Raw genomic sequence first — 17033 nt, forward strand, 5'->3', positions numbered from 1 at the left:
ATCCACACATATACACCAATCCACACATATATACCAATCCACACATATACACTAATCCACACATATACATCCACTCTCACTGAATGCTTTCCTACCTTTCCTCTTTTCTCCTTACAGCTTCTTTTCCTCCTCTTCGCTCCTCTTCTTCAGTTCTTCTGTCCTCTCTGTCTTCTTCCGGGTCAGAGGGCACGGACAGCGGTGGGCGCGGCTTCAGTGTTGTGCGCCGGGATCTGACAACAAACCCCGGCGCACAGCAGCTGTTGCCACCCGGATCACAAGGGAGCGATATCGGAGGTCTTTAACATACCTCCGGCTTCCTTGAGCGATTTTAAGCCGGGTTCAAGGGAGATCCTTGAACCGGCTTAAAATCACTCAAGGGAGCCGGAGGTCTGTTAAAGACCTCCGATACCGCTCCCTTGCGAGCCTGCTCCTCCAGCGGCGGACATTATTGTCCGTCTCTGGAGGGGTGCCGGGTGCCCCCCTGATGAGCGGCACCCGGTGCGGACCGCCCCCCCCCCCCCCCGCCAGGTACGCTACTGGCGGCAGCGGACCCCGCGGCGGCACCCCCTGGAGTGTGGCGCCCTGTGCGGTCGCACAGGTCGCACACCCCAAAGGTCGGCCCTGGGTAGCAGTAGTATAAGTGTTTTTTCCCCATAATTGTATTTGTGATGGTGGTGGTGGTAGTGCTGCCAATGCATGAAGGCATACCTGTGGCATAGGTATGCTGCTGCTGCTGCTTCTGCACAGTGAAAGGAGGAGCGCATTCAAAAGAGAAATTGGTAAATGTGCCGCTTGACTCCTCCAAGTCTGGCTCATAATCAAAATCCAGGTCATTGTCGTCATCAACATCGTTATCAAAGATGACATGTCCTTATCCACCTGGGCAGAGGGTGGAGTAAGGTCCACTCTTGCTGCAAGAGTAGACCTTTCCTCTTCTCCCTCACTTCTGGGGTAAAAATAGATCTACTGATATCATCTGACAGTGCCACTGTTTGCTGCCCCTCTTTGCTCTGGTGAGTGCTGACAGTACTTACAGTAGTGGTAACGCCACGGTTGGTAGTGATACCCCCAAGAGCGGTTGTGGTTGTACTGATAGTGGTGATTTTATTCCGTGCTTCACCATAAAATTACTTGCAAGCTATCTTCGCCCTGGATCCTGAGTCCTTGGTTGTACTTGTGACTAAAACCAAGCCTTACTTTGGTAGATGGGGTGGATAAGACTTTAGTACTAGTAGTAGATTGAAGATGTCCGTCTGTACTGCTGCGGCTGCTGCATGTGACTCGTGGTAGGGGTAGTTCAACTTCTGACTCCAAGAAGGCTTCTGCCTACTTAAGACTGGTATAGTGGTGGTCACCTGACCCCTACTTTTTCATACCTGCCTGCTGCCAGCTCAGTCAAACCTTTGGATACCGGAATCACTCCATCTCACTGACATTTCCAAATATTTAATATGCTCGCCTGTAAAATAGAAAAAAGGTATATTCCCTACTCTGGAATTTCATGCAGTCAAATGCCAGATTTTGTCACCAATATTTATTATTCAGCAATGATTTGAAGATAATAAAAAATATTTTGTGACAGGTGTGTAAAAGCCTGTCCTGGTGTCAGTGTTTGGGTGTCGATGTGGCAGAACTAGTCCTAGTGTCTGTGTATGGGTGTTGGTGTTTCTAGACCCCGTAATCAGTGAGGGGATAAGTAAAGGTATTGTGTTATTTACTCTATTTCAATAAGCAGATTTTATCACAAAGGATTAGTCGCAGAAACTTGAATGGTGGTTCTTTAGAGTCTGTGAAATTCAATTTAATTGTAAGGCTTGGTTTCATTATCCCCTTTGGTTTCACAGTCCTTCCCCCTTAAGAACCTTTGACATACACATTTCCATGTAAAAACATTTTGCAGAAGTGAATGTTTTGATTCCATTATTTGGGCCTTTTAACACTTCTGTTTTCTGGGGTTTAAAGAAAATAATGTGATTTTAAAAAAATAATAATTAATAGTTATTTGGATGGCAAATAGTGTGACTCAGGTATATATGAGGGGTGTGTGTGGGTACAAGAGCTCGGCTGGTGTCCTCATCAGCAACAAGTGGAGATGAATGGATGAATCATGTTGAATTTTTGGCACTTTTGCAGTTCGTGTTCCTCAGTTTTGTCGGAGATCACCCTCATTTTTGTTCATACTAATGCAAAAAGCAGGCAATATTTGTTAAAAATAAAGTTTGTATGAAAATGAATGCAAAAGTCTATAACATACAATACATCTTAAAAACTAGATGCATTTTGGAACAAAAATCGAATTTACAATAAATTCCATATACAGTGGATATAAAAAGTCTACACACCACTGTTAAATTGCCAGGTTCTTTTGATTTTAAAGAATGAGACAAAGATAAATGTCTCATTCAGGACAAACATTTGTTGTATCATCATTTTTTAATTTATGTTTGCTAAAACAATAATCTGACATTATCCTTTATAAATTAAATTTTTTTGTTCAAGCATTTGGTCCCAAACAATCCTACCCTAACTCTGGATTTTGTATACTTAGTGGCAGACTAGGTGCCCCAAACACTTATGGACCATGGTGTCAAAAAAAGCAAATACAGCCAAAGAAAGCAAATGGAAAAAAAACCAAGGTTATAGTGTGAGATTTCTCAGTTGCATTCAATATAGGTTTTTTTTTAAGTACCCCTAGTTTGTAGACTCAGATAAAAAAATTCAACCCTCATTTGTCTTCATTTTACTACTAATTGCCACAAGGGGGCAGAACTGGTATGTATAAATAATGCTAGTTTAGTGTGAAATGTAGACAATATCATTAAGGTATTACAAGAAATTATTAGGTAAATATATTTCACAGTACATGAATAAGGCTAAGCCTAGGGGCATAGAATTAAGATTTTATTTTATTTTTTTAGTACCTTGTTATGAATAGTAACATCTTGAAAATGTAAGTAGGTGCTCAGTAGAAAACAAAATAATCAAAGAAAAATCATATTTATATCATAACAAACAATTCCACTCAAAAAGTGATCACTATAAATTAAAAAATTAAAAATACACATACATTTCTACTCGCATAAAAAATACTACCCTCCTGGATCTCTACGTTCTTCACGTGGGCTATGGCTGTCCTCCTCTTTTATCACCTACTTGATTTAACCTCTTGCTCTCACCCTCCTTCTCAATATTCAAAAAACGTTTCAAAATTCCAAAATCCACAGTCTTTGAATCTAGAACCCTCATAGTTTATGTGTCACTAATACAACTCCTGCAGCGCTATCTACAGTACTATGTTTCTCTACTCACATTCCATCTAGAATGTAAGATTGAGAGCCCCTTTACCTAATGTATCACTATGCCTTAGTCTGTCAATTCTAGTTTTATCACAGGCTTAGAATATATGTAATGAAAGATGCGCTGTGTTAATTGTTGGCGGCAGATAAATAAATCACAATAATAATAATAATAATAATAATAATAATAATAAAGCATTTATTCATAATCAAACATTTTTGTTTCTGTAAATCACATTTTTATGTTACATAAAAAAAGATTTGGCCCATTTAGTCTGCCCATGTAGCAATTCAGAACTTGATCAGTCTTTGGTCTTGTATTGATTGCAGGATAGCTTTATGCTTTTGTTTGCATTCGCTTAACCAGCAGTAACTGTAATAAAATACATGAATTAATACAGTTTTTTTATTCATGCAACACAGCACAACCAAAATACCAAATAAAGGAACAGGGAAGCATCACACTCCTTAGAGAATGAAGAAGCACACCAAGGAATGTGAAAAATGTTAATTGTGTCTTTTGTGATGAGGCAAGAATAGAAGTGAACGGGTTAAGAGGCGTGTACTAGTATAGTGGGCGGGGTAAGGGGAGTGAAGTTCTCTAATTTCTTCCTTAGTCTTGTGTAACAATTTCTTGCACTGCTGTTCTGGGGAGAGTACGATTTACACGCCCAGTGGGCAGGATCTGACTGCCATCAGAGAAGAAACTATTCGAATTCAGTCAATTCCCTGATGTAGCAACAGGCTGCATAGTTGCAAACATTGCCTTAAGGGGCTTGCAGACTACTTTCTGATCTCTCCTTCTAGTGCATTGAAGACGATACCTCAAGGAGGAGGTGTGAAGAAGGAATGATCGATGGGTATTTATTATAGATGGCATGCTGATCACACTATAGATCTACCTAATTCTGAGACACTACAGCAGAGACTTTAACTGCAAGAGGAACGTTTTGTTAGCGGTGGGACAGGTGCTGTAAGGTGAGGAAGGAGCTGGATCGTTTGGACTTTTGGATTTTAGTTGAAGAAGACCTTGGATATTGTAGTTGGCTGTAGAAGGTGTCACACATAGTGACATTGTTCTGCCTGTGGGGCTTGACCAAGCTGATGCAGACTAATCTCTAAAGAGGGAAGTCCTTTAAAGAAAGTTCCCCTACCTGCAACTGGTTCCTGGTGAGAAGAGAGATGAGTGACAGTAGTGAAGAGATCTCTTTTTCAGTCCCTGTGTCACCAATGCCAGTGCCGGAGTGCTCTATGTATGAAGACAAAATGGAACACAGGTTTCAAGGGGTAGCAGCAAGCAGTTGTGCAAGTGGGGGCAGGAGACTCCCTGCAGCTGGTAGTTTCTGGCATGAAGATTACATTCATGGTGCTCATGGGGGAGGAGCGGCTCCTTCCAGATGTGCCAAGGGTTTCCCCCAGACTGGCACCAGCAGTGGCAATACCCGTACCATTACTGTGGTTTATGTGATCAATGAATGCAGTTCAGAACTGCAAGCCTGTGAAAATGCTGCTCTGCACAGCCTGCAGGAGGCGTGCGAGAGCCAAGGGGCAGCACTGGAGGCTTTGCACTTTGGAAAACTGGACTTTGGAGAGACTGCAGTTCTTGATCGCTTCTACAATGCAGGTGAGTCAGACACATGTATTCAACGGAAGGAGTTTTATGGCAGATTACAGTATCAATACGTCACAAATAGTGTAACAATGACAATTCTATGTCATGTTAAGATAATTAGTTATTTGGAGGAAAGCTTGAGAGTTGATCATCTATTCTGTTAAAGAGAAACTCTGTTACTCTCCTTTAAAATGTAATATGTAAAATGTAATAAATAAAATGTAAAATGTAATATTGAAAGATATTATACTCATTATGTAAATATATATATATATATATATATATATATATATATATATATATATAATCTTCTGTGAGATAATATTGTTGTAGTCAGGGCTTTGAAACTTGGGATTCCACTGTAGTGTCATTAGCAGAGACTTTTAAAATGTCCCCACCTTCCTTTCTAAGTGTAACATTGAGATCTATAAATTAATATAATGCATAAAAGCAACACTCTGGACCGTGATCTTTTTTTTTTGTTGATATTTTTAAAAATATTCAACTGGATACAAAATGATAGATCAGCTGAAGAAGCCTGATGTTCTGGCAATGGAAAGCCTTGTGATTTCTGCCTTGGGGTGTTGTGATCTCTTGCGAGGCAGTGAGGAATGTAGCAGGAAAAAAATCTGCCTTGAGTCAGTGGTACATAAAGTACACGAGGCTTTAGGAATGCAGTACATTACCATGCAATGTACACCTATCCTAGGAGAGGCCAGAGTGAATATGAATGGGAGTATTGGGATATTGTAAACCCATAACTGGTTTGTATCAAGTTGTAGGTGTGACAATACATGTTAGCACAAGGTTGCAATCTAAAAGTGTCTGTGACAACAAAAATATGCTTTCGCAATTTCAATGAACCGAAAATACGAGTCTGTTTTTAGAAGCTATTCAGAGCAGGATCTGCCTCTAGAAATAGCAGCACATTTTTTGGATAAATTCTGGGATCGGACTCCTGTGGGAAAATAAAGGAGCATTAATGACATTCATTAATGTGTTTACAGATTGTTACTGTTTATAACCTCAAAAAGCTGCTGAATACTGCGTCATTAAAAATACTTATTGTATCTCTGTAAAAATGTTACTTCTGGTGTGTATCATTTTAGACCATATTAAATATATTTGTGAGGATACATCCAAGGGGCCCTTAACAGATTCTCGCACCGGGGCCCTGAGGTTTCTAGTTACGCCCCTGCCTAAAGCACTAATGTCTGTGTCTGAAATGCAATTACCCCTATGCTTTTGTTTTCGGAGTCATAATGGACTAGCTTTACCTTCTGACCACGCCAATTTTTTTCTGAAGGGTCACAGTAGGTCACTGACCTAGTTTCCTTTTATTGTTAGGTATAGAGAAGTAATAGTTTATCAATATCAGTCTTTTCCATGAACAGTGAGCCATACATATGGGACAGCAGAATGGTAGGCAGCACTAGGCTTTGTGCCACCAAGGCGGTTCTGTCTGGCAGCTTTACCACAGGCTGTGTGTGTCAGGCCTTGGGCAACAACCCCAATGAATGCACCAGTGATTCTTACCATGGACAGTGGTATCCTTATAATGCTGGTGTAACTTGCTGTAAGATCTACTGAGGTGCCTTGCTACTAATGTAATATGTGACATTGAGTTGATACATGATAAATTCATTCACAATGTGTGTGGTTTATGTCATCTATCTACACAAGTCCTGTAAAGGCAGGTTGACAAATGTTATCAATATTAAAGTACTCCATCTTGTGAGTCCCAATGTTTTCTATTTCCTCTCCAGCTTTTCTGGTCCTCTGGCTGCTATGGAGCAGTTAAAGTATGTAACACAATGAACAATATGCAAATGATACAAGTCTTTACAAGACACAGAGGGATCACATTTGAACCCCTCCAGTAGTGGGCAAAACATCAACAGTGTTCCCCTGTGACAGCATCACACAGCAGTTTTTATTTTTTATTTTATTACCAATTCCAGGGTCATGTGTGACTAAGAATTATCGAAGAAATTGAATAATGCATGAACATTGCCCAACTATAGTTCTTCCGTCAGGAGCATTGTGAACCATTTGCACAGCAGTTTCTTTACCATCGCCCTCCTTGCCAAATACCAAAAGTGGTTTCATTTCCTTGAATATTCAATAATGAGTCAGCATTCAAAGTGCATATTGCTGATATTTTTGGGTTTACATATTCCTTTCCTAAGAAAGGTCTTCTTGGGAAGTTAATCACCATAAACAAGTCCACTTGTGTTGCCTAGATAATCAGGGAATACCGTATATTCTTTGAAAAGCCCCTCTCCAAAACAGCCATGTATGTGGTTATCTTTTGACACACTCCCATTAGCTGTGTTTTTGGTTAATGTTTATACAAAGCAAATAGATTGCTACTTTTTAGTTAGACTTTCAAGAGTGGATGTGATGGAGGTATAATAGAACTTTAAACTCAACTTCACAGAAGCATTCAACTTAAGAAAGGAGAAAATATCCCTTTTTTATTCCATTTATTGTGTGTAGCAGAGGCATAAAGCTTGTTACCAGCCGATGATTTTGTTTGGGTGATACAGTACCAGCGTCACTCATGCTACCCAAGAAAAGGAAATAATATAAATGAGTCTGGCCTTTATGCAGCATTACAATTTGACAAAAAGAGTATGTACCCACACTATTGTAACTGGTAAACTGGACCAGCCACCACAAGAAAAGGTTGGGTACTGCCTTATCTTGTAGTGATTATATTTGTTTGCAATGTAAATTTTCCTGCATTTTCTGGTCTCACGCAATTACGAGAAGCACTTTTCTCTACCTTAGGGAAGGGTGTGAATCTGGGCAATCAGCTCAAACAACAGCACATTAATCAAGTGCTGTTTTAGCAGTAAATATCTAACCCATCAAAATGCTGTTTCTGTTTTCTTAGAAACTGTAATTTATTCTGTGTAAAAGGACCATAATTTGCACCAATAATTTTTTGTTAGCCCAAGGTGCCATCTATAGTATTTATTTGGTCCTGGAGTGTTTCTTTGTACGTAGCCTTTTCTAAATATCTACATTTAAAGTGGAATTAGTAACCCTGCCTAGCAACATTTAAATGTTTAAAGTCTTTGGCTTTGTGAAAAAGAAATTTAGGCAATTCTCAGAAGGCTGAAGGTGTTTTGTGTAAAGTCATGATCGCACTTTTGCTGTGATCCTCATACCTTCTGCTGTGAGTGCAGTCTTCTGCCATTGTATGTCACCCAACCAGGCATATACACCATCACAGTAAGTAACAGTAAGTAATTCCAGGAGTCTGCTTCATTCCAATATAGTATATAAAGCAGAAAAAGGGCATAGAACACGTCTTTAATAGGAATGATAACGTATTCCAGCATAATGCAGACAGAAATAAATCAATAAAATTACCGGTATCTGTATTTTCTATATTCCCTAAACGTACTGTGAAAATTATGAATATAATTTAACTGTGAAGTTAAATAAAGTAAATGTAATACTTCTCCTTAGTAGTTCTCAGGCAGCCTCCCTACTCCTGACTTTTGGTCATCACAGACATTTTTTGTATGTAGAAAGACTGCAAATAGATATATATAAGGCTTTGCATTAGCCAAGAGACTGTGTGGAGGTTTGCAGATGGTCTCACCCGACTGATAATTTCAACAATCCCCATATAGCAGGACACAAAAAGTCTTTAAATCAGGAATGCGTAACCAAGTTTTGAGAGCTGAAAGCTCAACAGATGATAAATAACATGTTGCCAAGTGATGCACTTGTTTGGTTATGTGTTGGAGAAATCCTAGTACCATGGAACATTTGCTAATGTGGTTGCTGTGTTAGGCTATCATGGGATCCTAAACATCACTTGATCATTTCATATTTGAAAATCCTTATCAATTCCTGCCCTATAGGGTTCTGCTTAGCTAATATGGGATAGAGTTGATTCACTATTCCCCAGGCATCCACCAACATCAATAAGTACATAGGACTTGATGTGTTGTAGCTGAATTGAGTTGATTCCTTTAGCCTGGCACAGCACGAGGAGCCTCGCAGACTAAACGACGGCCAACAAGCATTTAGCACTCAATCTCACATTCTCACATGCAGGCAAAAAATCTGAAGTTGTTGTTGAATGTCTACGTACTCAATCTAGATTTCATCTGCATTATTTTTAATGTGAAGTAGTTTTGCTCTTTGTGGATTTATTGCAAGAAACGACATGCTGGCGGATACTGTATATCTAAAATAACCACAAAAGGTATTTTTACATGGAAAGCAAAATTTTACCAATGACTCTTGTACACCTACTTTTAAGAATAAAAATTCAGGGTTCTACGCTAACTTGAAAGATATGTAATTATAATACTATTATTACTATTTATTTATTTATATAGTGCCACAATATTCTGCAGTTTTGATTAAGTAAGGAAATAATTAACCTGGCTTTCTTAATTTCATGATGGCATGTGAGCTGGCCACCAGTTGTGAATACATTCTCAGATATAATGCCAGAAGAATTAGTATGTATATATACTATCTGGACTGGAAATATCTGTAAACTATCTGTAAACTAATATCTGAGTGTTTTTACGTTCTATTAAAGGGACACTCCAGCAATCATATTCACTTTATGTGTAAATTAACACGTTCTACCTCTTTCTAAAGAATCCCCCTGTCATTCCATATAGGTATAGGAGTATGGATCTGCAATGCAGAGCTGGAATCTCCTGATGGGCAAAACGCAGCACATGAATAGCATGAACTTAGTGTAAAAGGGACAAAGCAGAATCTTAGTCGAGGCAGGCAGAGCTCGGGTACACTGGAGAATGAATTGAGATGTTAGTACACAGGAATAAGACAGAAACAAAGATCAAGGCAAGGCAGAGGTCTGGTACACAATTCAGGATCCATTGGTGACTACACAGTTGGATTAGACAACTTGTGGTCAAGGCAAAGAACTGGATACTGGTGCAGGACTCAGGAGAAGGCAGTAATAAGTGTTGCTCCTTAAATCTTTAAGTAGCGCGTGCAAGCCATCAGGGGAAGGATATTCACCACTGTGTACCAGCAGCATGGAGGGGGAAGGTAAGAACAGCCATGCTGTGCACAGCTTCAAGGCAGGAAGAACAAGACCATGACCCCAGGTACCTGCCGCTATTTGTTGAGCAGGACTGGGCGGCAGAGACCCAGGGGAGGCCGTGATACTGCCCATATTCATTTATTTAAATCTTTCAGTCACGGAGGAGGAGGGATCCTGCAGTATATTTTATTTTTTTTAACAATATTTAAAGAAGGCATATTAAAATACATATAAAGTATTAGTTGTAGGAGGCTGTCAGCAACATTATATTTAATATATAATGGAAAGTAAGAGTAGAGGACATACTATGGGTATATCTGTATTGCCTAATAATATCCAGTCCCTGTCAAACAAGATTAAGTTTCTAAATTACATATTCTAGTGCAAGTAGTATTATGCTATATGTAGAGTGTATGGAATCTCCGTCCCAGCTCCTGCACCTTACATAGAATAAAAATCTCTATGTCTTTACAAGGTAATGTAGAACCAATCTTTGGTAACGTGGCTGCCTGAATTCTAAGAATTCTTTTGTGTTGAAAAAAGGGTGTCTGTTGTGGAACAGTACATTTATAGAGGACTTGTAAAATATTTTACTATTGCTGTGTGGGAACTACGTTGGTAATACTAAATCCTGAAACAGCAACAAGTTTACAATTTATAATATATTAACCAAAATTTGATGTCCTGTGCGATTAGAATATATTTTTTAAAACCGATTAATGTTAATGTTTGTATGTAATTAAACGTAACCTGGATTCAAACCTAATGAGCTTGCTAAGCAGGTATACGCAGAGGTTTGAAAGACCTTTATTGACTACATGATATTTTAGACTTTTCGCTTTTGAAACACATGCTGTTTCACGATCATAGAAAAAGTTATGACTTTCCTGTTGTTCGAATATGCTAAGGAAAATGTCAAGGATTATTAGGGTCCAGCTTTTTGACTTTTTTTAAATTATTTAATCAAGTAGTCGTTTTGGGGCAGAATTTACAAATATTTGTAGAATTTAGAAGTCAGAATAATGTTTGCAAAAGTTAGGAGAGGTTATAATCATCAGGGTGTTACCCAAATATATCACCTTGAGTATTTACTGGTATTCTCGTGTGGTTCAATGAAACCCTTTGAAATGGGAAACTTCAGTGTACACACAACATTTTTAGTACCCAAAAAGGCAGGGAAGCGCTCCCATTGAAATGCACATTTAATTACGCATTCATCCTGAAAATCTTTAAGCACTTTAAAGTACTTTATGTATACACACTTCTGTAGAAGATGTGTTTATCCAAAGGTATCTTCTGCAAGAAAAGGAGCTGGGGGTGGGGAACTATCCAAAACATCAACACCCACTTACACTCAAGCTAGCACCATACTCTAATACCCACACACAAATGCTGACATCATATGCTAACACGCAGTCATACAGTACACTAACACACACAAGCAAACGCTCACAAACATTAACAACATATAATAACACACACTCATCCACACTAAATCCATACATAACAAACATACACTACCGCCATGTAGTACCACACACTAACTCTAGCCCTATTCACTTACACATAGATACAAACATGGCCTTTCTTCCATCACCACTGCAGCTCACACAGCACTCCCTTCCTACCTCTTGCAGACTCCTCACTGCAGCTCGCACTCTCCCTGTATACCACAGCACTGCTACTGCTACTACAAAAGGGTCATGTAACATGGGCGCATTGGTAAAACAACAATAATTAGGAGGGCAAAATATATATATGATGTGTATTTGTTGCCATGTGACCCTCTAAACAAATAATAATATTAACTCTGCATTCAAATTGCTTTTCTTAAATTCCTCTCTCATTTTTAGACAATTTTAGACAATTGTTTCTGTTTATTTTACGTGGTCTGTTGCTTTTATGGTATTAGGGCTGTCAAGTGGCTCTTCACTCATAAACCTGTTTAACAGGTTTTAGATTTTATACATTTAGGGCCATTATTTTCGAATAGGTTTTGGCTCATGTTACTTTTGACCAAACTGATATACTGAAATTGATCTGTGGCAGCAGTTAGCTTATGACACACATGGGTGGAACCAATGCCATACGTTGGTTTATGTCAGTAATGGAAGGGTAAACACCCTTTCACAGCCCATGAGACAAGGTTTGTAAAAGCTAGACTGTCAACATGACTTATGAATGATGCTAGAGACAATAGTAGCTTAAAACTGTGCGTGACAGCTTAATATAACTAATACCGTTATTAAAAAAACAAAGTTTTTGGTATAATTGTTTTTTTCTCAAATAAATTGTGTTTAGGATATTGTCAAATGTAGGCCTTAAATGAATGTAAAATTTAATTTGTGTATTTTAATAAAGCAATCGGTTAGCCCTCACAATAATACTTCATAATTAACAATGCACAGAAGGAATTTCACTTCCAACGTTGATTGAGTTAAGGAAGCATCTATATCTAGAAAACCAGACTTCTCAACAGTGCAGCTAATCAGATGTGAACTGTACCAGAAGTATTTATACAAGCGGAAAAGATGTGTTATTTGTTTTCAACTCTTCATTCATTAGTATATATTAAGTGACCTTTTGTGGGGAGGGAGAGGTCTGTTGTAGAACACAACAGTTGGCCTAAATAATGGGAGATCATACCAATAAAAAAAAAATCTTGGCCAATGTGCTGCAATTGCAGTAATCACCTTAATGGATTATAGAATGTTTCTACTGAGTGCACCACAATTAGCCATTTGCACTGAAACTGAATTGTGTTTTTTTGAGGCAATCGGGTTGGAATGTAACAATCAGCTCTTTCCATTTCAGCCTACTAACAGGTGCTTAAGACATACAATTAATTATATGTATATCTATGGATGATATACATCATAAAAACAGGTCATCAGTGATGTTTAACAGCTTATATTTTATTGTGTAATGCTAACACAAATATCTACGCTTTTATCAAGTAAATGAAAAACATTTTTTACAGAAATTGTTTTGAGAAAACACCCAAACCTTTTTAAAACATTGAGGGTCAATATTTAGGCAACATAAGACAGGAGCTAGCTGTTAGTAGCAGGTAACGTTGTCAGCTGAGTTGCTAAACCTAAAGGGGAACAACACCACTAATCCAGATTGAAAGCTTTTACTGTGGGTTCCGATTTAAGTCAGTGAGAATTTAGCTGAGCAGTATTCAGGAAATGTCAGAGCTTTAACCTGCCGTGGGTTAAAATAGCCAGAAAACTTGTGTGCTGGGGAAAACCGGCAAGGGGTCAAAGAAGATTATTTTTGTTTTATTAAGTGTATTCTGTCGAATTCAGTTTAAAAACTGTATATACCATCTATATAAAAACTGTATATACCAAACTGTATATACCATCTTGTAAGAAACACACCCTTTGTTTGGGGAATTTCCTTGTTGACAGCTTTCTTTCATTCTATATAAGCTTAATGTAATGGGTCTGGTTGTATATTGGGTGAAGACAGGAAAGGATGAAAAGGAAGCCTTAGAGAACGCTTAAGACGAGGTTAAGGGAAATGTATGTTCAAGTTAACAACCAATGTGTTTTTTGTCCACAAAAAACTTAAAATAAGATGACAATAAGTTAGATGATGATAGATGATTACACTTTCTCAGCATATGTCCAGACCTGCCTTTAAGGCTTAAGTCTGTAGAACCTAAATTTGCAGATACTTGCCTATTTACAGGTTCCTCTCAGCATTACTTATGTAGTATGAGGAGCTCAACGTCCCTTTTTAATCTCAATAGTATTAGACCTGCCATATTTCCATCCTGTAAAAAATAGGAAGTAAACATAATAACACTACTATGTTTCACCAGTCAATCAGCCATGTAGCATTGTGGGTTTTTACTTATTATGTATAATGATTTGACAAGTGTCCTTTTGTAATACCTATCCACAGACATAGACACAGTCATCACATTCGTGGAACTGCTTAGCTAGAGGTGAAAACTACCTTATAAGTCTGAGAATGTCCCTCTGTGAGTGGGATCTGATGTTGTACAAACCTATAAACTGCTCATTTGCTTTCATACTTTCATAAAAAGCTTTATTTCTGTTTATCACTCTGCTGGGTAATACTTTAGGTCTGTCTGTCTGTGAGAATACTTACAGCCATCCCGTTTAATTGCTCTGCCGCTGATTACAGTTAATTACATAAGGCGTCAGCCAAGTCTACAACAAGGCCTATCGACTTATCCTGGTCCACTGTATCCGTAACACTTAACCCTGACCTACCTCAGAGCATCTCCAACACTTGGTTGTTAAAATGTGCTCCTGCTCGCTCTCGTACTCTACAGGTCCATCATATTGCATCAGGGGGAAAATTCAGGCCTTTGAGTAACTTCTTTCGGACTACTGCGCCGCCCTTTCAGATTACTTTTTTATATCATCAATTGAAAGGATTTGTTTTATCTAAACTTTCTCTCTCTCTCATGTTACTAGACCTCCATCTGAGCTAAAATGATTTTGTTTAGGGCAATCCGAACCATCACATTTGTTATCTCGGATATATGCCCTGCTGGTTTCTGGACAGGGGGATGTACGTCCTTACTTTGTGGGGTTATGGGAAAGGGATTTAAAGCAAACTTTTTCGGATGCTGAGTGGAATACGGGGTTTCTAGCAAAACCCAAGAATGTTCCTTTAAGTTATTGTCTAGGTGGTACAGGGTCCCTGCAGAGCTTCATCACTACTTACCGGGGATTTCTCCGCTATGTTGGAGGTGCGGGTCAGGGAATGGCTCCTATTTACATCTGTGGTGGTCTTGCCCAGATATACGTCTGGTTGTTCACTTAATAAGAGAAGTGGATGACCCTGATTTTGTCTCTTCTTCTGCTTCACTTCTGCTACACCATGTTGGTCTCCCTTTTGGTACGTACAAACGCTCTCTGAAAATTCATTTGATTAATGCGGCGAAGGCTGTGATTCCTCGTTTTTGGAAATCACAAAGCCCCCTACCCATTGATGCCTTGTTCTCCACAATTAATATGATCTCATGTATGGAGGATCTGGTGGCCTCAGCGGCGGGAAGGGCTTACAAAAAAGGCCTTAAGTGGTTGCCGTGGGCTTCCTTTTTAGCGTCACCTAAATTTAGGGAAATCAATCTTGCTTACCATAGAAATACTACCACAGGGAAGGCCCGATAATCACAAAAAAACCAATTCACCAATTATGAATGCATATTAAAGTACTTGCTAAGTAATTATTCCCTTATTGTTAAATTGCTAGAGATGGTTGATTATTACAGGCTGCCTTTGTTAAAAAAAAAAGGCAAACTGAAACTTTAGTAACTATGTAAATGAACATTTAATTGTGTTATTATTATTTATTATGTAGGATTTATATTTGACAAAACCCCTTTACCTCCAGCCTTCAGGTCCAGCTTCTTCATAAATATCCGGGAAAAAATACCAGAGCTGCTTTTCCACATCTTAAATGTGTATGTAAGGATCACCTTTATTATCAACTTTGAGTTTAAGGAAAAAGCTTATGGGCCTGTCTGTTGATGCCAGGAGACTGATCGTATATATACTCATTGTTCAAGGAAAATGCTAAAGAAACCCAACAGAGCACAATAGTGAAAAAGCCCACAAAACACTGATCACTTGAGAGTGTACTTCTGCTTAAATAGTTTATTTTCTTTCAAAATACCAGTTGACTATATTATAGTTTGTGTATCGAGAGTGGAGGCATGTGAGTCAGATTGGAGTCTGTTCCTCCTTTGTGCAGATAGTTACTCTTTTATTTGTACTCTGTAAGATAAAGTATCATAAAGTTTCATTACAGTTAAAGTTATAGGGACAATGAAAAAGGCACCTACCTGACACAGACATGGCAACTCTGCGGCAGGAGCTGCCCTCCTCCTCCATGGTGCCTTTTCTAGCCACTGATTGCCTGCCTGAAATCAATGGGAGCGCTTTCCACACATACACATGCATTTTCAAGCCATGGAGCCAGAGCCTACTGTATGTAGTATATCACGTGTATGGCAAACACATTTCCTTCGTGATTTTTAGCTGTGGGGTGGATAAAGAGCAAATGCATGTGCTTAGAATTTAAAAGAACCATTCATTAAAGTGAATATGATCGCTGGAGTGTCCCTTTATAGTTCCCACTCAAATGACACCAATGATGACCCTATAAGTCCTTGATGAGCTGGAGTACTAATTGTTCTGTTTAAAATGTTGTCACGGAAACGCTCCATTAATACTTTTTCTTGGGACCTCAAACATCTGTAAGTGCAAAGCGTTCAGTCTTCCCACAAAGAGGGACACACAGGTATGGCCCCAAAATTCTTATTGCCCGAAACTATAGTAGTGATGCTCAAAAGATGAAGAAGAAGGCAAATGAATTGCGGAGATTAATGTACTCCTTTAGAACAGACTGTAGCATTCATCAGATGAATGCTGACACATTTCCAGTTTGACTCTTAGTGGGTTTGCTATTTTTTCATCCTTTGTTTTGACAGGATACGAATGTATGTCTGGTTTGGTTTCTGTCGAGTGATTACAGTTGTGTGATGCATCAGGTCTATCGTGGTTTACAGAACATCTCCTACAGATTGTGATGCCAGCACTCTGAACCCTACTTAGAGAGACGGATGTTTTTAATAAATATTTTGTGTTTTAGTTACTTTTACTACTTGATGTGGGGAAAAAAAAATGTTTTTTGTTAGGGGAAGGTGGTATTTTTACGGCTATATCATGTAATGTGATTTACAGTTTGCTTTAAACTAGGTAACTACATTTTAACCTGAAAAATAAAGTATATAGCTTTCCCTAGGTAAAGTGTAAGCTGTTTTTCTAAGGTTGTACCTTAAATGTATTCTGTAACATAAAATCGCCTCCCGTGGGGGAAAATGTGTCCTGACCCCAAAACGCATACTGTAAAGTAAACTGTATAACAAATGTTGTATTTTTTTATTAGTATTTATTTAGTTCTCCTTTTTAATCACACTATCATTGAAGAAACCACACCTATTACGTTTAATCCTTATAGCCTCCCTGTGGTCTCTAATAATGTTTCTTAATGAAACAGTTTGCTTATGTCTGAAAAAGATTCT

General features: G+C 38.5%; 1 protein-coding gene across 1 annotated transcript in view; it reads left to right on the forward strand.

Moving 5' to 3' along the window:
- The first annotated feature begins 3963 nt into the window (after positions 1 to 3963).
- The window catches only part of MAP3K5 (mitogen-activated protein kinase kinase kinase 5), an 81758-nt gene continuing 68688 nt past the window's right edge, over positions 3964 to 17033 (forward strand). The window contains exon 1 of the mRNA XM_053458990.1: positions 3964 to 4920. Coding sequence (XP_053314965.1) covers positions 4479 to 4920 — 442 coding nt within the window. The 5' untranslated portion in view covers positions 3964 to 4478. The remainder of the gene's footprint in view (positions 4921 to 17033) is intronic.

The sequence above is a fragment of the Spea bombifrons genome, chromosome 3 (assembly GCF_027358695.1).
Source record: "Spea bombifrons isolate aSpeBom1 chromosome 3, aSpeBom1.2.pri, whole genome shotgun sequence".
In the NCBI taxonomy this organism is placed as follows: Eukaryota; Metazoa; Chordata; class Amphibia; order Anura; family Pelobatidae; genus Spea; species Spea bombifrons.